Source organism: Nicotiana tabacum, chromosome 18, assembly GCF_000715075.1.
Source record: "Nicotiana tabacum cultivar K326 chromosome 18, ASM71507v2, whole genome shotgun sequence".
In the NCBI taxonomy this organism is placed as follows: Eukaryota; Viridiplantae; Streptophyta; class Magnoliopsida; order Solanales; family Solanaceae; genus Nicotiana; species Nicotiana tabacum.
In genome coordinates, this window is record NC_134097.1 from 152,868,068 (window position 1) to 152,889,723 (window position 21,656).

Consider the following 21,656-nt stretch of genomic DNA (forward strand, 5'->3'; position numbering starts at 1 on the left):
AAATAATTTTTTTAGAAGTATAAATATAGCGATGCACTATGTGATAGCCAACATAAAAATAAAAAAATTAAATTATTCTATATTTTAAGATGTTATTCTCCTCAAAGATAGATGCAACAGGTAACGGTTTCTATGAAACCTAGTACCTTCGACGCGAAGCATAAATTTATAAGTTATTGTTATCCCAAAGTATTGGCATTTCCCATAGAATTCTTTTACAAAGGCAATATTCAGTCCATACATAGGATGATGGAAGTAGTGAATCACTTTAGTGAAGTTTCAGGATTGGTGGCTAACATGGAGAAATAAACATTTTCCTAGCAGGAATGGATGAGGAAACTAAGCAAACAATCCTAGGTAACACAGGGTTCTCAGTGGGTACATTGCCTATGAGGTATCTGGGGTTACCTTTAACATCAAAGAAATAGAGCTAAGTAGAATGCCATCAACTAGTGGAGAAGATTACAATGAGAATTAAGTCAGGTTATACAAAACAATTATCTTATGCAGGTAGACTGCAAGTTATTAATGCAGTGCTATTTGCAATATACAACTTTTGGGGAGCTGTCTTTATACTTCCTCAAAGTATTATCAAAGAAGTAGACAGGAAATGCAGGGAGAATCTCTGGGGCAGCACAGAAGGACATAAAAAGATGGCACTGGTAGCATGGGATCTATTATGCAGACCAAAGAAGTATGGTGGGTTAAATATTAAGAGGTACAAACTGTGGAATATATCATCTGTTGGTAAGCTGATATGGTAACTAGTGACCAATAAGGAAGTGTTATGGGTAAGATGGGTGCATAGAGTGTATATGAGGTCATGCAGAAACATTTGGGATCACAATTTACCTGCGGATTGTAGCTGGTATTGGAAGAAGATTAATGGTTTTAAACATAGCATGGCTCAATGGTACAACGGAAACACATATACCCTTACTAGTAATGGAGCTTATTCTGTTTCTAGCAGTTACAATGCAATGCTAGGGCATATGTCAAGATGTTGGGAAACGAATTTGGTATGGAGTAGAATGATGCTACCTAGGCATAGATTTGTGTTATGGTTAGCAAATCAACATAAAATGCAAACAAAGGGAAGACTGATACAAATGCACATTCCAATCACAGGAGATGCTGAGTGTTGTATGTGTAACTTGGGAGTCCTAGAGACACAACATCTGTTTGGGGACTGCTGTTGGGTAAAAAATACGAGAGATACAATGGCTAGTTGGGCTGACATCAGACTACCAGATATAGCAGTACGAGAGATACTACCGTGGATTAGAAGGAGGCATTGGAAGCAATTCAGGAAGGAAGTTGCAGCAGCAGTCATAGGAGCAATAATATACCATACCTGGCAAGCTAGGAATTGAAGAATTTTTAGACAAATCAACTTAAATATGAAATTTTATGTAGGCCCAATAAAGAAAGAGCTTGTAGAAAGAATGAGCATATATGTAGAGTCCAGAAGAGCAAAACAATATCCATTGCTGATACAAAGATTGTGTAGTTAGGCAGTAGTTCAGTGGATTTTTCTTTCCTTTCATGGTGGATGAAGTTATGTATTTAGAAGGTTTTGTATTTTGAGGTCTTGTTGTACTGGGTCGAGCTAGTACACTTGATGCTCTTAGGATATAAAGCATTTGGTTTGTTATGGTAATATTCACATTTATTACAAAAAAAACATCGCCTAAGATGTAATGTATAATACATGGGTGATTTGTCAATAACACATAGGTGATCTATGATTTCACCATGATCTTCCACTTTATAAAAAATGATTATGGTAATAACTAATAAGTGATTAACTGGAGATCATTTAGGCGATCATAAATAATACATGATTGATTCCTAAATAACACTTAGGCGATCTATGATTTCAAATAACATGATCTCACAATTTATAAAATAATAATCCTGATAATAACTAATAAATAACCTACAGAAGATCACTTAGGCAAAATCATAAATAATACAAGTGTCATTTTAAGATAACAATTAGACGATGTATAATTTCACCGGTATGTATGATTGTTTAATTTAAAAATTAGATATTGTTCATTGATTGGTTCCACAAGTAGTGTGACAAAGACCTATAGCAATACCTCTCGATAGCTGATCCAATAAGCACATATATATATTCTCTTTCACAAAAAAAAAGAAAAAAGAAAAAAAGACAAAAAAAAGAACATATATATTCTCTTAATGGAACGATATGGACTTAAGAAATCGAGAATTTATTTAGCCGATCGAGCACAACTTCCTTGGACATAGTAATGGTTGTCTTATTTTCTTAAAATATATCTTAATCTTGAAAATATACTCCTTCTGTTTCAAATTATCTGTCGTATTTCTCTTTTACACACTCCTTAAGAAAATATTAAATATGAGATATTTTGACTATTTGATCCTTATTAATGTCTTAAGATATAATTTCTCTTCATTTAATATTTACTCATAATTGAGGTATTTATAGTCTTGAAGAACAATTAATATTAAGGATAAAATAGGAAAATAAAAATAATTTAATCTTGAACTTCTAAAATAATAAATAATTTGAGACAATTATTTTTAAAAATCACGACAGATAATTTGAGATGCGAGAGTACTCTTTAGTCTTTCCTTAAAATATGATTCACGTTTTCAGTCTAGCGTAACTTGACAACCCCAATAACTGAGAACTAACTTAAGCAAACAAGAAAAAAAAAAGAAAAAGAAATCAGATACCTAATGAACCAATAATACGTTTATTATAGCAAGCATGTGTTAACATCACTTTAGTCAAACGTTGATATTGTCCATATCATTGAATATGATGGTGAGTTTTTTTACACAAAATACAAACTTTGCCATTCACGTAATTAATCCAATATCATCATTTTTTTTATAACTATCAAATATGTTTTGTTTATAGCTTCAAACTCGATGGATAGTTGATCCGTCCCCCTAGCTTTATTCGCACCTGATTCACCAACATATAGAATTTGACCCCGTGACGTGTTGCTACACGTATCTTATTCTCTTTGCGAGAACTTCCGGATCGTAGAAGCATTCAGAACGGGCTCCACGTTCATTTCGTTGGCAGAAACGATCCATTTCATTCGGGGGCTCGGGAACTAAAAAACGAAGTCTTATGACTTGAGAATGAATGATAGATAAATAAGAGATAGATAAACGATATAGGACATATGGTCCACTTTGAAAAAGGGTGATATATGCAAAATGTGATACCCTAACAGATCACATTAGGTTTCTTCTGAAGATTATATGCAGAACTGCAGATTACACAACCATGTAATCCAAGACTCATTCTACAACAAATTATTGTGTACGTTTTATTTAATTTCTACTTCAGCCCCAGAACTTTCTGTTAATTACAAGTATGTCCATACCAAAATTTCTACTATTCTGCTCTTGTTATAACTACCCAAAACAACTCTATTGTCCTTTTCAACTGCTTCTTGAGGTAAGTCATCTGTTTTTCCCTCCTTTCCCCCACTCTTAACTTTTCTAACATGCTAAAGAATTGGAAAAAAATAATAATCAATTTTTATATAATTATACTTAAACTTTCTTGCTAGAGTAGCTTACTTATTTTCGTTATTTTTCTCCATTTCTATACTCAATGCAAAAGTTGTTTTCAAGATATTTGAAAAAATAGTAATTCTTCTTCTTCTTCTTGTTACTATAACAATAATTTTTCTTGGAAGTCATCATCTAACAGTAACAAAACCAACTTTTTTTAGCATTCTTATGCTTTCACTACAAAAAAAAAAAAAAACGGAATGAGCTGCGAATATCGTTGCTAAATTACTTCTAGCTAACAGAATTTCTTGATAATCTGTTGCTAATTTGTCGCTAAATAGAATCAGTGATGGATTTTTCTGTTTAGCTACCGAGTTTATGCGTCGCTAATACCTTTTTCTTGGTAGTGTTTACTCTCCAATTCACTTCAATTCTTGATCCTTTTCTTTTCCTTTCTTCTTTGCAGGTTTTTATGGTTTTGAGTTATAAATCCTTGAAAATTTAGACTATTGAACATTGAGGAACTAACTACTGTTCAAGAAGATACAATTTGTTCATATTCTTCTAAATATAGAAAGAAGGAACAATGCAGAAAGGTCCAATACCAGAAGAGTTTGCTCTAAAGCAAACAGCTCCAAAAATAGTTGGATCAGGGGTGATGATTGGAGGGGATAAGGTAACAGTTGCCTATGACCTCGTCGAGCAGATGGAATATCTATATGTTCGCGTTGTCAAGGCTAAAGAGTTGACAAAGGATGTCACAGGGAGTTGTGATCCTTATGTTGAGGTAAAAGTAGGGAACTACAAGGGTGTCACAAAGCATTTCGAGAAGAAAGCCAATCCCGAATGGAATTATGTGTTCGCCTTTTCTCAGGATCGACTTCAGGCTTCTTACATTGAAGTTTGTCTGAAAGATAAGGATGTTCTGTTGGATGATTTGATCGGACGAGTCATCTTTGATCTCGTTGATGTACCGAGAAGAGTTCCACCGGATAGTTCATTAGCCCCACAATGGTATAGATTGGAGGATAAAAGAGGTGAAAAGTTGAAAAAAGGGGAGATTATGCTTGCTGTTTGGAAAGGAACTCAAGCGGACGAGGCGTTTAGTGATGCATGGCATTCAGATGCAGCAGCTGTAGGAAGTGAAGGAATTTCAAGAATTAGAGGGAAGGTATATTTATCTCCTAGACTTTGGTATATTAGAGTTAATGTTATTGAATGCCAAGATTTGATCCCAAGTGAAAAGAATCGCCAACCGGAATGTTGTGTGAAAGTTATATGTGGAAATCAGGCCTTGAAAACTAAAATTTCTCCAATAAAAAGTGTGAATCCAATGTGGAATGAGGATTTGGTTTTTGTAGTTGCTGAACCATTTGAAGAGCCTTTAGTTATAAATGTTGAGGATAAAGTTGGATCAAATTTCGAGTTTTTAGGAAAGTGTGTGCTTCCTTTTAGCACTGTTCCTAAAAGGCTTGACAATAAACCTGTTGCTTCTAAATGGCACAATCTTGAGAAATATACAGTTGTAGAAGGGGAGAAAAAGGAGACAAAATTTGCTAGTAAGATTCATCTGAGGCTAAGTTTAGATGGTGGATATCACGTGTTGGATGAATCGATACATTACAGCAGCGATTTCAAGCCAACGTCAAAGCTTTTGTGGAAATCCAGCATTGGACTACTTGAATTGGGGATTATCAGTGCAACAGGATTGTCAGCTATGAAGTCCAAGGATGGGCGAGGAACGACAGATGCCTATTGTGTAGCTAAGTACGGGCCAAAATGGGTTCGTACAAGGACAATCATCGATAGTTTGTCACCAAAATGGAACGAGCAGTACACTTGGGAAGTACACGATCCTTGTACCGTGATGACTGTAGGGGTGTTCGATAACGGATATCTACAAGGGGGGAAATGTTCGAGCATTGGAAAGGTGAGGATTAGGCTCTCTACCCTTGAAACCGAAAAGGTTTACACACATTCCTACCCTCTCATTGTCTTGCAACCCTCAGGTGTTAAAAAGATGGGAGAAGTACAATTAGCTGTGAGGTTTTCGTGTACGTCTTATGTCAATATGCTTGCTAAATATGCTCAACCATTGTTTCCAAAGATGCATTATGCTCATCCCTTGTCTATTAGTCAGCAGGATTTTCTGAGGTTCCAAACTACTCAAATACTATCAACGAGGTTAGGCCGAGCAGAACCACCATTGAACAAAGAGGTTGTGGAGTATATGTTAGATGTTGGTTCGCATATATGGAGTGTCAGGAGGGCTAAAGCTAATTTTTTCAGATTAATGTATGTTGTGAGTCCACTAATGGCTGTTGGAAAATGGTTTGATCAAATATGTCATTGGAAAAATCCACTCACAACCATTCTGATTCACATACTCTTTGTAATATTAGTCCTATACCCTGAACTAATAGTTCCAACATTCTTTCTTTACCTTTTCTTCATTGGTATTTGGCACTATAGATTAAAGCCAAGACATCCTCCTCACATGGACATCCATCTTTCACATGCTCATGCTGTTTTCCCCGACGATTTGGATGAAGAATTCGATACGTTTCCAACAACCAGAGGTTCGGATAAGGTGAGAATGAGATATGATCGTTTGAGAAGCGTTGGAGGCAGGGTTCAGACCGTCATTGGAGACGTCGCGACTCAGGGTGAAAGGTTCCATTCCCTGTTGAGCTGGAGAGATCCAAGGGCGTCGGCTTTATTTGTGGCATTCTGCTTATTTGCTGCAATAGCCATGTATGTCACACCATTCCAAGTCGTCGCACTTCTCACTGGATTCTATCTGTTGAGACATCCGAGGTTTCGCCACAAACTACCTTCATTGTCTACTAATTTCTTCAAAAGGCTGCCTGCAAGAGCAGACTGCATGTTGTAGACTTATAGCTAAGCAAATATTTGGTTTCTACTGACTTGAGAAGGGCGACGGGGAACCTTGGTGTAACTAATATAGTTGCTGCCATGTGACCTCATTCGAGCCGTGGAAACAGCCTCTTGTAGAAATGCAAGGTAAGACTGCGTACAATAGACCCTAGTTATTTAGCCCTTCCCTGGACCCCGCGCATAGCGGGAGCTTAGTACACCAGACTTCCTTATTGACTTGAGAAGGTAGAAAATGCAGCAAATGAAGATCACAGAATTGTTCTGTCCTGTTATCTATTACTTCTAGCTTATTAAATTTATCCTTTTCTAATTAGACTTCTCTCTACTAATGTGTAATCTATCTATAAATCTGAATCTTTATTACTCTTTAGAAAATGAATATGCAACTGTCTATAACTTCGGACTTTAGTCCATACAAGCAGCTTATCATAAGATATGAATGTGCATTTCACCTAGTAAGTGTGGAGTCGCTATAATAAGTGATAGTTTCAGCGGCGAACTAATATGTCGCTATTTTTAATAGCGATCTACCTTACAAATATTTGTGGTGCATTTGTTTACTTTCTGTGGCGAGCTTAGTTGCCACAAAAGCTAATTTATTTTTTTATTACCTTTTGGGGCGACTAAGCTCGCCACAAAAAGTACTAAATGCATGCCAAATAAGTTTAAGGTAGGTTGCCGTAATAAAAAGCGACATACCTTAAATCTATTATGGTTTACTTTTTGGGTAGAGCTTAGTCGCCGCAAAAGCTAGTTTATTATATTATTACATTTTGTGGCGACAAAGCTAGCCACAAAAGTAGACACAAAATTGATTTATGGTAGGTCATCATTTTGAAAAGTGACATACCATAGATCTATTTTTGTGGCGTATTTGTTCACTTTTTGTATCGATTTTAGTCGCCACAGAAGCTAATTTGTTTTATTATTAATGTTGTGTTGGCTGGTTTTGTCACAAAAAGTAAAAATGCATCACAAAATAGATTTAACTACGGCGCTATTATAAAAAGCGACCTATAGTCGTTACTTTTGGTGGCGACTACGCTTGTCGCCATTAAAATTCGTCACTGAAACTTGTTTTACTTTTTTTTCCTTTCAATGTTAATCATATTTCTGCATTGAGAAAACGTATTTGCAAATGCGATTTGTAATGCTTATTATAACTCGCATTTACCGAATCTATTTATAAGTTTCATTTAGTGAATGTGATTTATAAGTTCGATGGATAAGTCTCATTTATCGATTACGATGTATACTGTCATGATTAGCAAACCAGATTTTTGATTAATGGAAAATCTAGAAACGAAAGAAGGAAATGATTGTATGATCTCTTCTTGTATATTCTTTAATCGTTTGAGTTATGCTATTCTATTTTTTTAATTAGATGTAACCACCAGACCTCTTTAATTTAAATTCCTGCGGCGTATATCCAATATTTTAGGGCCCTACCAAGAGTTATTGGTGGTAAAAATGGTAGCCACTAAATAAGGTGGTGTTTATTCTTTATCCACCAATTCTAATATTGAGCAAAAATAATCACTATTCTATTAAAATTAATATGAAAAGATATTTTTACCCTTTCTTCTATTTCTTTTATTCCCATACCCTTACTTTATACGCTTCTCTCGATTTAAGTGGAGAGCCAAAATTTCACAGACAAAATTTCACTCCCTCAATATCGCTCCTGCATGCAACTCTTTGTGAGATTTTGTTCCTGCCCAGCCCACAACAATTCTCTGCGTATGCTTTGTTCAACTTAATCTCTTCTCCTTTGTTATTGTCTCTGCAGTGAACCAGCGATTTGGTATGTTTTCGATTTTGCTTTTATGCATTTTTCTTTTTGTATATCTCTAATCATGATCAATATTGTGTTTGTCATCAAGTATGTGTAACATGTCCAAAATAATGATTATAACTTGATTCGCTGAGGAATAAGGAGCGGATTTTTGTGATAAAGTTATTGAGAACCTTTTGTTATTGAAATGTGTTTGTGGTTCAATCAATATATTGATTATATAAGGACATTTCAGAAAAATAGTCTTAAGAATTTGTAAGCTAACTGTGTTCAGGAATTTTAGTTAACTGTGCTTCTATTAAAGATGAGTCTAATTAAGTCTTGGATTTTGGTTTTTTAGTTTAAATATTAAGGACATTTCAGAAAAATAGTCCTAAGAATTTGTAAGCTAATTTTAGCTAACTGTGCTTCTATTAAAGATGCATCTAATTAAGTCTTGGATTTTAGTTTTTAGTTTAAATATTAAGAACATTTCAGAAAAATAGTCCTAGGAATCTGTAAGCTAACTGTGTTTAGGAATTTTAGTTAACTGTTCTTTTATTAAAGATGCATCTACTTAGGTCCTGGATTTTAGTTTTTCAGTTTAAATATTAAGGACATTTTAGAAAAATAATCCTAATTTTTACGTTCTATTTCCTTCATTGTAGTGTGCTAATGGAAGGAGATCGTGTTTTCGAGTTTGATGATTGGCGTAATTCGATGAGCTATTGGAAAAGAAATTTTCAGTATAAGGAAACAATAAAAAGTTTCTTGTCGAACACGCAATGGAAGAAGTTGAGGGATGGTGTTTTTGGAAACTTTTTTCGATTACAAGGTATGAAGTTCTATGGTAAACTTATTCATTGTGTGTTGCTTTCAGAAATTGTAAGCAATGACTCAAATTCAATGACATTCAAGATTATTGATCATGAAGTGAAGTTTACACGTGAAGTGTTCCAGATAATTACTGGGTTGAAATGTTCTTCTTCAGTGGACTTCGAAGTTTTACATGAAAGAGAGAATAGGCTTTCGAAAGTCTACTTCCCTGGAAAGGATAGAATCGAGTTAGGCGATTTGTGACATTTTATTACTAGTCACCCATATGGTACAACTGCATCATTTGTAGGCAGCCATGACGATGCGGTGAAGTTGGCAACAATTTATTTTGTTGAATCTGTATTGATGGGGAAGCGCAAGAATCGAAATGTTTTTGAGCGGGTAATGAAAATCGTAGATGACGATGAACTCTGCTCTTCTTTCAATTGTGGCTCTCTTTGTTATGAAAAATTACTAAAATCATTGAAGAGTTGCTTGAAGCCCAAACAAAATACTTCCGACAATGAGAATGAGAATGAGAAAGAGAAAGAGAAATAGAAAGACAAAGACAAAGACAAGGACAATTATACTATACTTGGCTTCCTTTTCGCCTTCTGTATTTGGATTATGGAAGTATTCCCAATTTTTTAGGAAAAATAATTTGTGAACTTCAGAGAATGTGGGTTCCCTCGGATGCTTTTTATTCAGATATGAAATCTCCACATTATGACACCCTATGTAAAAAGTACTTCCATAATGAAAAAGTGAGTTAATCGGATTACTAGCTCTTTTTTTGTTTATGTGTTTTAGTTCTGAATACTTACGTTTATTTTCTTATATAATAGTTGTATCAGTTGCTCGAGATGGTCCCATTTCTTTCTTCTGAAGAAGATGAGGAGCCCGCTAGTGTGCATGTGTCATTGTCTCAAGATCAAAGTTTAATGCCTTCAACACAATTTGATGAAATCTTGCTTAAGGAAATTGTTAACGTAAGTTTTCTGTCTTTGAATACCATTAGTTTTTTATTTGCTTATGTTTTCTTAAGAGAATTTTTTGTTTTTATGGTTTTTGATTCAGAGATTATCGAAGAAGTACAAAAAGGATATGCAGGCAGAAAGTATTAGAATACATCAAACAATAGCTTTATCAGAAAAAAGGATTCAAAATGATATCAAAGTAATATCCTTAATTTCTCTGCTTGTAACTCTAAGTTTAGAACTTCCTATCCTTAACTTTTGAACTTGTAACTCTAAGTTCAGGACTACATGTCCTTAACTTTTGAACTTGGAACTCGAAGTTCAGGACTTCCTGTCCTTAATTTCTGTTCTTGTAACTATAAGTGAAGGACTACCTGTCCTTAATTTCTGTGCTTGTAACTCTAAATTAAGGACCAAGTGTCTTTAATTTATGAGCTTGTAACTTGAAGTTTAGGACTACCTGTCCTTAACTTTTTAATTTGTAGCTCTAAGTTCAGGACTACATGTCCTTAACTTTTTAACTTGTAACTCTAAGTTCAAGATTATATGTCCTTATTTTTTGAACTTGGAACTCTAAGTTCAGGACTACCTGTCCTTAATTTCTGTGCTTGTAACTCTAAGTTAAGGAACACTTGTCCTTAATTTCTGTGCTTGTACATCTATGCTAACATTCTGATTCTTATTTTAAATACTATCTCACAGGATTTAAAGAAAAATCTAGGATCAAAGATTGATACTTTATTGAAGCTTCTTGCCAAACCTCATGAAACGACCATAGAGAGAGAACCTAGTGTTCCAATTAGCAAAGATGCAGTTGATAATCAATGTTATGATATAAATGTGCATGTAGAAGATCATTATGAAAGTGATTATAGAGATGCGCATCTAGAAGATGAAACTGATATTGGCATCGAAATTGGGAAAGGTTAGATACAATTTTTGAATTTGTTGTCATTGAAATTTATATTCAATAGCGTAATACATATAAACTTTTCTGTATTACAAATGTGTGTGAATCTTTTGATGGAGTGTAAGTTCAAGATGGAGTGGAATGTCAAGACCAGAAAAATCTAAAAGAGACAAGTGTAACAGAAATAATTTGTAAATCTGGAGTGCAATCTCTGGATTTAGAAAATCCATTGGGAACACCAAGTATAAGTGAGATTGTATACAAATGTGTTGAAGGAATATATGATCTATCTGCACCTCTCTCACTTAAAGAGAAATTTGGAAATCAAAATGATGCCAATCAAGGTTAGATGAAATTTTCATGATATGTTGATGTTAGTTTTAGTAAACTATTAGTAACAAATATTAATTATAAATGTTACAAAATCTTTTGAAGCTGCAAGGAAAGAAGATGGAGTGGACTATCAAGATGATGAAATTTCAAAAGAGAGAAGTGGAGGAAAATCTCAAGACATAGAAAATACCCAAGGAACAAGCATAAGTGATATTGTTTGCAAATGTATAGAAGGAACATATGATATCTCTACACCTTTCTCTATTCAAATAATATTGGAAGCCAAAAAAATACTAGTCAAGATAATGATTTAACTGGCATGATCTTAACAGTTGCAAAAGGTTAGATAGAGTTTTGTTTCCCTTGTAAATATTTTGCAGAATCTTGTGAACTTGCAATCGAAGAACATGGAGAATAGTTGCAAGATAAAGAAAATGCAACCAATATGTGAGCTCCATTGTCTGTTAAAGAAATACAAGAAGGCAGTGTGGCCAACACAGGTATTGATTGTGTCCTTAATATTGTATTCATAATTCAAATTGTTAGGACATTTCAAAATTATGTCCTTAGTTTTTTGTCTCTTCATTTGACAATTTATCCTAAAAATGACGACTTGCAGCAAATTAATATATATGTAGTGTTGCTTGCAGAGAAAAACAAAGATGAAGCCGTTAACTAATATACTAGAAAAAGGAAGAGAGATAGTATTGGTTTTGATGGTCCATCATTTCCTATTCTTACTCCTACTCCTCCGACTACACAAATGAGCATTGATGATGGTTTGTCTATGGAGCTTGAAGAAAATGTTGAAGAAGAGCTTGGTCGAGGGAAAAGGAATAAGAAGCTTAATTGGCAATTGAAATCTCCTTTTGAATAGAAAAGAAAAATAGGAACATCGATGACACACAATGAAAATTCTCCTGAGTATACGGGCTGGATAAAATCAAAATATACTCGTACATGTATTTTTCATTATGCCAAAGATGATGAAAACTTATTGAAGAAATTCATTGTGTGGTTGGGCAAGGAGAAAAGGAAAGGTCGCAAAAAAGTGTAAGTCCCTAAATGTATTCATTATTTCTTAATTGCTTACATTTGTGTCTTGAACTTGTAATTTTATATTCAGGACTAAGTGTATTGAGCTTCCAAGTCTAACTTCATTACTAAATGTCCTAAATTTTTGAGCTTGTAACTCTAAGTTCAAGACCAATTGTCCTTAACTTATGAGCTTGTTAGTCTAATTTCAGGACTAATTGTCCTTTAATTTATGAGCTTGTAAGTCTAAGTTCAGGACCAAGTGTCCTTAACTTTTGAACTTGTAACTGTAAGTTAAGGACTACCTGTCCTTAATTTTTGAATTTGCAACTCTAACTTCAGGACCAAGTGTCCTTAATTTTTGAACTTCCACTCTAAGTTCAGGACCAATTGTTCTTAACTTATGAGCTTGTTACTCTAAGTTTAGGACTAATTGTCCTTTAATTTATGAGCTAGTAAGTCTAAGTTCAGGACCAAGTGTCCTTAACTTTTGAACTTGTAACTGTAAATTAATGACTACCTGTCCTTAATTTTTGAATTTGCAACTCTAACTTCAGGACCAAATGTCCTTAATTTTTGAACTTCCACTCTAAGTTCAGGACCAATTGTCCTTAACTTATGATCTTGTTACTCTAAGTTCAGGACTAATTGTCCTTTAATTTATGAGCTTGTAAGTCTAAGTTCAGGACCAAGTGTCCTTAACTTTTGAACTTGTAACTGTAAGTTAAGGGCTACCTATCCTTAATTTTTGAATTTGCAAATCTAACTTCAGGACCAAGTGTCATAAACTTATGACCTTGTTACTGTAAGTTCAGGACCAAGTATCCTTAATTAGAAATTGAGGATTAACTTATAAACTTTCTAACTTTGATATTTTCAAAATTTTCAGGGGACAAACTGATGTATATGCTGAGGATAATGGTGTGAGAAAGAATCCATATAAATTGTACAATCAAAAAATCAGTAGCAAAATGTTCTTCCTTGAGCTTTCAGATAGTAGCTTTGTACTTAATGATAAAGTTTGATAATTCACAAGGTATTTGTTTTCTTTCTTCTTAATATTTAGAGCAATAGTCATGAAGTTAAGGACATCGTGTCCTTAACTTTATCAATACAATTTGCAAATACATGACACTATGTCCTTAATATTTAGAACAGTCATGAAGTTAAGGACATCGTGTCCTTAACTTTATTAATATAAGTTGCAAAACACATGACACTTTGTCCTTAATATTTTTTAGAACAAAAGTCATGTTAAGGATGCCAAATCGTTAACATTATGTCCTCAATATTTACTGAACAATCACAGTGTTAAGGACGCGATATCCTTAACGTTATCAATCTAGAAAAGGAAAAAGAATCACATTCCTAGCATCTTATTTTTCAGTAATGAAATAAAAATCCACACAAAAGCATATAGAAATATCTGAAACTTTAGAACTTACTGTAATTTTATGGTGACTTTTGGACGAGAAAGTTGAATTCTCTAGTTTAAAATTGGAAGAGAAGCTTCTGCAATTTTGGACGATCACAACAATTCTCTGCACGTAAGTTTGTACGTAAGTTTGAGCTATTGCTGACCATAAATAAGGAGCATAGGTATCAACGAAATACTTATAGTAGAAGGGTATTTTTGTCCGCGCGGGTAAAAGTTTATTAAAGCAATGGTTAAAGACTAAAGATATTTAAAATAGTGGTTTAAAAGTAAATACATGTGTTGTTAATAGCTATCTGTGCACATCGCCCTTATTGGTGCAATAGCAGTTACTCCCATGAAAATCAATCCTTCAGCATCGTGGTGTTTTTGTTGGCTCCAAAAATCCAGTTATGGTCAAAATCAGATCTTATTTCTTGGATGATCGAATCGAGGAAATGGACATGAAATATAAAAAGGTGCTTGAAAATCTAGGTCCATATGTGGCCTTTTCAACTCTTAAAGTAAAATCAAGATTCTTCCATAGAATTGGTGCCGCAGGAAAAGGATGCTTAAGGATGTATAATGACATCTCAAGAAACTTGGCTCAAACCCAATTGACTCCCCCAACCCGCCCAATGTTGGGCTGGTAATTGACCTAACCATTTATTGAACTCAGTTAATCGTGATCTAACACAAGTCAACCCATATCTTAGAAATAATTCTTTTTTGTTTGATATGTTATATATGACCTCAACAAAAGAAGAAAAAAAATCTTATTTAATAATTATACAGTTCATAAGAAAGCAATATATATTAATTAATGTTTAGTAAGACTTGGGCGGGTTGGGATATGACCCAAATTTTTGTTTGACAAAAAAGTTTGGAACCCTTTTAGTTAAACCAATTTAATAAATATAAAAGGGGTGAATCTAAGTTAAAAGTAATAAATTCTAGATCCAAAATTAATCAACTCAGACGGTATAAGTCCGTATCCAAGTTAACAAATGCATGATTAATGTTCAATGACTAGTAATTAATACGAGGAAGGAAACATGCAATACATGTGATACATGACATTAAATGTAATAAGAAGGAATTTGTTACCCAAAGGTTGGATGAAATGGATGGTTCCTTCCTCTGACTACAACGCGTGGCAATAGATAAATGAAGTGGACTATGTGTTCTTGGATCTTGTGAGCTAACGAAGAATATTATGTGATGGAACCAAACAAGAGAAACAAAATAAGCTTTTTTATATTCCTGGTAGTCAACTCTTTACAAGATATTTTTCCACAAAAGTTCTGAATCCCCTTTTGTTTTCTCTCTCTCTCTCTCTCTCTCTCTCTCTCTCTCTCTCTCTCTCTCTCTCTCTCTTCCTCTTTGGTGAGAGATGTTTTAAAGGTAAACGTTGTTCGTTGTCGTTGGCTGTTGCGTGCTAACTCCGTTAGGAATCAACGTCGTCAATCAAACAATTTCAGTCGTTGCTCTCTACTCGACATCAGCACTGGTCTCCTCCTTTGAATGACTCCTCGCCACTAGACCATACTTGGTTTTGACCTCGGCCTCAACTCATCCATATGCATTCGCTAAACTAGACCTAATTTTGACCCATACATTTAGTTCCTCCGCTTATTGAGGTCATCCTTTTGGGAGTCCTTGATGAGCGGATTTTGTCTGTAACTAATCGCAAGATATTACACTATCTCGAATGAGCTGAGTTGGTCGACATTGCATTGATGACGGGTCGACACAAAGGTTGTGGTTGGCGTGGCTAACATAGGATGGCGTCATGACCATGCACGTCATCATTACGCATCTTCTCGATATAATGCATCTTTTCTAGTGCCTCTGTTGCTTCGATCCTAGTGTCAATGATAGTTTCTTACATCGATCTGGGCGCTATAAATCCTTATAAATAGGGGAAGGGAGATTCAAAAAGGAGACTTTTCGAACTTCCTGCTCCTTTGGCACTTTGCTTGTTCTTTTGCTTCTTCTCCAACCCTTACTCCCAATTTGCTCCTATTTTTCAGTTTTAGCTTTCTCGTTGACAGAACACTTTCCCGTTGATACCCGTATTCCGATTCTACGGTACACACGTTTCTTGTAGAAATGACAAAATCCCCTCATACTTTTGATATAATTTCCGATGCCACCCCTTTATCGGTGGCTATGACTTCCGGTAGTGGCGAACCTACGGTTACAGAAGATGAAAATTTTCCCACCATGGAGGAGATAGTTCATCGGAACCCGTCGGTCAAAATGACTTTGAGAAGGAACCTGCTCCTAATCCTGAGCAGGTTCTATCAGTCATGGGATCAAAGCAAATATCTGATATGCAGTCTAAATTCTGTATTCCTGCTCACATCGATATCGTTCTAGCGAGAAATGACTCAATACAAATTCACCGAACTGGGTATTGCGCTTTCTACCAATACCCATTCTTGGTGGGTTACTCTCTTCCTCTTCCCCCTCTCGCTAAGGAGTTCTACCATTTTATGGCGTCTGCCTAGCACAGCTTTCCCCTTACCTATATAAGGACTTTTTGATGTTGGCGATGTTTGTAGAGTTGGCCATTTGTGAGCTCTCCATTTGCCATCTTCTGCATCTCTTCTCGTCCAGTTTCTACAGGAGGACGCTCATTTATCTCTGCCATCGTGGGACTAAATTAGTGACGGGAATGGGTGACAAGGCAAACCATTGGTTATGGCACAATTACTTATTCCTCAGGACCAAGCATGTTGTGGCGGACCCAGCCGGGTTCCTTGAGCAGTGGAACTTCAATCGTAAGGGCCTTTTACTGTTCGTCACATATTTTGTTCATTCCCTCTTTTTTGTTTCTAACTTTCTCATGTCCTTCTACTTTCAGTTGGTAAGCATACACCTCCCTTGGTTCCTAACATCGAGGACTGGGCGACTTACGTCTTACCTCATACTGTGGGGATTTACGATTGGATGTCTTTAACAAGCGGTTCGGTCTCAAGCCTTTGGCTAGTGAGTCTGATTCCTATTTCTATGACCCTTTCACTTTCGTTATAGCTTACCAGGATTTTGTCGTCATTTTTGTTAAATATGATTTTCTTTTTGTGCTAGGTCAGCGAGCTTCTAAGAAGGCGAATGATCTGGTGCCCAAATTCCGCCAGGCAATCGCTTTGGTTGGAATGCAATTCATACTGGCTGAATCTACACGAGGGGGTCAAACCCTAGCTCTGCAGTTGGGTAATTCCACCCTACAGGTAGCCATCACGTCGGCTGAGACCTTCGATTACCATGTCTTGCACCTGGTCGATGAGTCATCTCCTGATGAGGGGAAGGCGGTATCAAGAAAAAGGTAGAGGGTGGAGACTGGAAGGGTCGGCATTGCTGATGCCGAGTTGGAAAGGCCCATTATTTTGAATGCGAAAGTGGCACCCTTACTAGGGATTGAGGCTTCTCCCACACCAACCGTTGTTACAGAGGAGAGACCATTAGATTATGAAAAGACCTTCAACAGAAGGGAATCTGCATGAGTAGCCGAGGTCGGCCCATCATCAGTGGATGGAAGAGATAAAACCATCCTTGTAGAAGATGATGGGTCGGGCTCCGATATCGATCCTGAGGAGGTGCGGGCTTTTGAGGAGATGTTCAACCGAGTGGAGATAAGGACGGAGGGGCCTGATTGGCACATAGTCATCCCTGTGGATTACGACATCTTGTCCAATTCGGAATGGGCGATGCCAACTTTTGCTCCTTTGTCTGCGGATTCTAAGAACAGGACATTGCAGACATTGATGGATGCAGATCTGTCGTTGGGTATATTTGGCATGACCTTGTGAGTAAGTTTGCTTTTCCCGTGTTAGGTTAGTTTCTTTTGTATGTGTATTTTACTTACACTGACCTGCCTTCTTTGTGTACCAGACCCTTATTATGGAGATTTAGCGTGATCAACGAGAAGAGTGTAGGACGACCCTTTTCAAGAAGATGGTATCCAAGTACAGAGAGTACCGTTCTAAGCACCAAACGCTAGTCGAATTACTTAGCCAAGACGACCAGTTTTAGACCCTTTGCGAAAGGCTTAAGCAGAAGGATGAGGAGCTTATGAGGGTCATCGGCCGGTGCAGCATGCTCGAAGGGGCTCTGAGGGATGAAGAGGATGAGCTCGAGGTGAGCAAGGGAGTGATGGCCAAAAGCACTGACCTTCACGCGCAGGTGGAGTCTTTAAGGGTCGATCTTGAGTAGAGCGAAGCGATGACCGACAACTTGAGGGGTGAGTTGAGCACCATGGTCGAAGAGCTGGAACGAGTGGAGAAAGCAAGAATGACCATTGTGGCGAAGGCAGTAGCCCTAGGGGGCGCCCTTTATATTTGAAGGTCTGAGCTAGATACTGAGGCAGAAACTTTGGTGCTTAAAGAGGAGAGACTTCAGAAGAGGATTAGGGGTTTGGAGGTGGAGCTGTCTTAACTGAATGAGTAGGTTGTCGCCCTAAGGGCTGAGAAGGCACAGGTGCAGGCCCAACCATCCAATTCTCATACTTCTACCGCTCTCGGTGTGTTGCGGGAGTTGTATGAAATATGGGTTCATGCTGAGGCCCAACTTGACATATACAGGTCTCTAAAGACGACTGGGAGGATTTTTTAGGCGAAATTTGAGGATGTTCGTGTTAAGGCACATGCAACTCGTGATGCCTGTGGTTATGATCCCGGTACTCCTGGAGGAGACGATGATGAAGACGCCTTAGATGGGCTTGCCTCTGACCCTTGGTACAATGATGAGTATTTCGGTGATGTTGGTGATGAGAGGGATGATGTAGCGTGAAGTCTTTGTACTTGGTTTTTGCTTTTTCTGTGTTTTGCTGTTTTTGTGGGGGCATCTTTCCAGCCCTTTGTAGAAAATGTATTGAAATGGAATGATTGAAATGAAATAGTTGTCTTTTGTTGTGTATTTCTAGCTCTTCTTTCTCTTCTCTTTTTTTGTTGTGAGTTATTTTGCGAGAAAGTCCCTAACTTTTGATTCAATTCGAACGAGGCCATCGACTCGAACGAGGTCGAATATAAGTTAATTCGAGCGAGGTCGAATGTATATTGATTCGAATGAGGCTGAATGTAAGTTAATTCGAGCGAGGTCGAATGTATATTGATTCTAACGAGGTCGAATGTATATTTATTCGAACGAGGTCGAATGTAGGTTAATTCGAGCGAGGTAGAATATATATTGATTCGAATGAGGTCGAATGTATATTGATTTGAATAAGGTTGAATGTAGGTTAATTCGAGCGAGGTCGAATGTATATTGATTTGAATGAGGTCGAATGTAAGTTAATTCGAGTGAGGTCAAATGTATATTGATTCGAATGAGGTCGAATGTAAGTTAATTCGAGTGAGGTCGACTGTATATTAATTCGAATGAGGTCGAATATAGGTTAAATCTAACGAGGTCGAATGTATATTAATTCGAACGAGGCCGAATGTATATTGCCTTTGCGTTGGCGTGACGTGCAAATTTGGTGGAGGTGTAAGAAATACGGTTTTGTTTATTCATTTGGAGAATATTACATTTCTTTTCGGTCCGTACATACATTTGAGGAGTCCCAATCTATCTAGTCCCTTCATCGCTCGACCTAGATAAGTAGTCGATAGGTGGGGCGATGAACAAAATACCTAAACTTCGAGACGCCCCCTTTGTCGCCTCATTAAAAACCTCATCGAGAAAACCCAATTAGGACAAAACTCGGGTAAAGGAAAAAGAACACGACTTGAAAGACGTCCATCTTCAGAAGTTGAAGTATTTGAGGTGGGTGACGTTCCAATTGTTTGGTAGTAGTTTTCCCTCCATTGTTTCTAGTTGGAATGACCCTTTGTTTGCTGTTGCCGTGATTTTGTATGATCCGTCTCAATTAGTTCCCAGTTTTCCTTCCCATGGGTCTTTGCTCACTTGTGTTTTGGCTTTGAGTACATAATCCCATACCTTGAATGGTCTGACTTTGGCTTTTTATTGTAGTACTGTTCTGCTTGTAATTTTTGAGCTACCATTCTTAGGTAGGTCATGTCTCTTCGCTCATCCGTTTTGTCGAGGTCTTGCTTTCTGCTTTTATCGTTATTTGGTTCGCTTTTGTTGGAGTATCTTAAACTTGGCTCCCCAACTTCGACCAGTATCACTGCATCAATCCTATAGACTAATGAATATGGCATTTCTCTTATGCTTGTTTTTGGTGTGGTGCGGTATACCTATATAGCACTTTCGGTAGCATTTCCGGCCACAGTCCCTTGGTGTCTTCAAGCTTCTTCTTTATACTGTTCAGTATTGTTTTGTCAGAGGACTCTGCCTGACTGTTGCCGGTAGGATGATATGGCATGGAGAGTATTCGCTTGATGTGCCATTTCTCGAAGAATTCAGCGGTTTTTTTTTCCGGTGAACTGGGGTCCGTTGTCACACCTGATTTCTTTGGGGATGCCGAAGCGGCATATGCTGTTCCTCCATATGAATGTGATAACTTCTTGTTCGCGTATTTGGGAGAATGCACATACTTCTAGCCACTTGGAAAAATAGTTAGTTGAAACCAAAAGAAATCGTATATTACCTCGTTTTGTTGGGAGGGGTCCGATGATGTCTATCCCCCATTTGATGAATGGCTAAGGTGATGTGACGGAGTGGAGGTGCTCGCCTGCCTGGTAGATCATTGGAGCGTATTCTTGGCATTGTTCACACTTTCTAAAATAGTCGACCGCTTCCTTTTTCATGGTGGGTTAGTAATAGCCTGCCCATATGAGGCACCTAACGAGGGATCGATTATCGATATGTGCTCCACAATGGCCTTTGTGTACTTCTTCAAGGACGCGCCTAGTTTAGTTTGGCCCTAGGCACTTTGCCAAGGGACTGCCGAACATTCTTTTGTATAGCTCATGGTTGATGATGTTGTATCGGACCGCCTGCATTCAGAGCTTCTTCGCTTCTTTTTTGTCGGGTGGGAGCACTTCGTCTTGCAAATATGACATAATACGGTTACACCAGTCCCAAGTCAAGTTTATAGTGCGTACCTCAATTTGGTTTATCGATGAACGGAGGAGGGTGACCACATTTTCTTTTCTGCTTATGTTCTTGGTGGTCGCTGCTAATTTGGCAAGGCCGTATGCTTTGATATTTTATGCTCGGGGTATCTGGTCGAGTTGGCACTCGTCGAACTCAGGCAGTAGCTTATGAATTTTTGCCTGATATTTTTATAACCTTTGTTCTTTTATTTGGAAAGTCCCTGTGACTTGGTTGACGACGAGTTGTGAGTCACATTAGAGGATGACTCGCCGTGCTCTATATTTTAGAGCTAGTTTTAGTCCTGCAATTACGGACTCATACTCGACCTCACTGTTATTCATGTAGGGACACAATATGGACTGGCAAATAACTTCGCCTGTTGGGACCTTGAGCACGAGTCCCAGTCTGGACCTTTCTGCGTTGGAGGCACCATCGGTGTATAAGACCCATAGGTCGGGTAACTTGGGAGAGGCACGGGCAGCTTCCTGCTCGGCTTCAGGTGATATTTTGGCGCTGAAGTTGGCGACAAAGTCGGTGAGTACTTGCAACTTTATCGTTATTCGTGACTGATATGTTATATTTTTCTCGCTTAATTTGATAGCCCACTTGGCCAGTCTACCCGACAGCTCAGGTTTATGTAAGATGCTTCTTAGGGGGAAGGTCGTGACCACCGGGATTGGGTGGCAATAGAAATATGGTCTCATCTTTCGCGAAGCTACGACTAATGCCAGGGCCAGTTTTTTGAGGTGGGGATACCTCGTTTCGGCATAGACCAGGGTTTTGCTAATGTAATAGATTAGAAATTGCGTACCTTTGTTTTTACGGATCAGGACTGCACTTACTGCGTTGTCAGACACGACCAGGTCGATTAAGAGACGTTCGCCTTGTTCTGCCTTGGCGAGTAATGGGGGTGAGCATAAGTATGCCTTTAGTTCTCTTAGGGCCTTGACGCATTCGGATCACCATTGG

General features: G+C 37.4%; 1 protein-coding gene across 1 annotated transcript; it reads left to right on the top strand.

Annotated features, from left to right (window-relative positions):
- Positions 1-3,731: 3,731 nt before the first annotated feature.
- Positions 3,732-6,797, top strand: LOC107827242 (FT-interacting protein 3-like). The gene has a single exon (XM_016654342.2). The coding sequence runs from the start codon at positions 4,112-4,114 to the stop codon at positions 6,416-6,418; it is 2,307 nt and encodes a 768-aa protein (XP_016509828.1). The 5' UTR covers positions 3,732-4,111; the 3' UTR covers positions 6,419-6,797.
- The last annotated feature ends 14,859 nt before the right edge of the window (positions 6,798-21,656 follow it).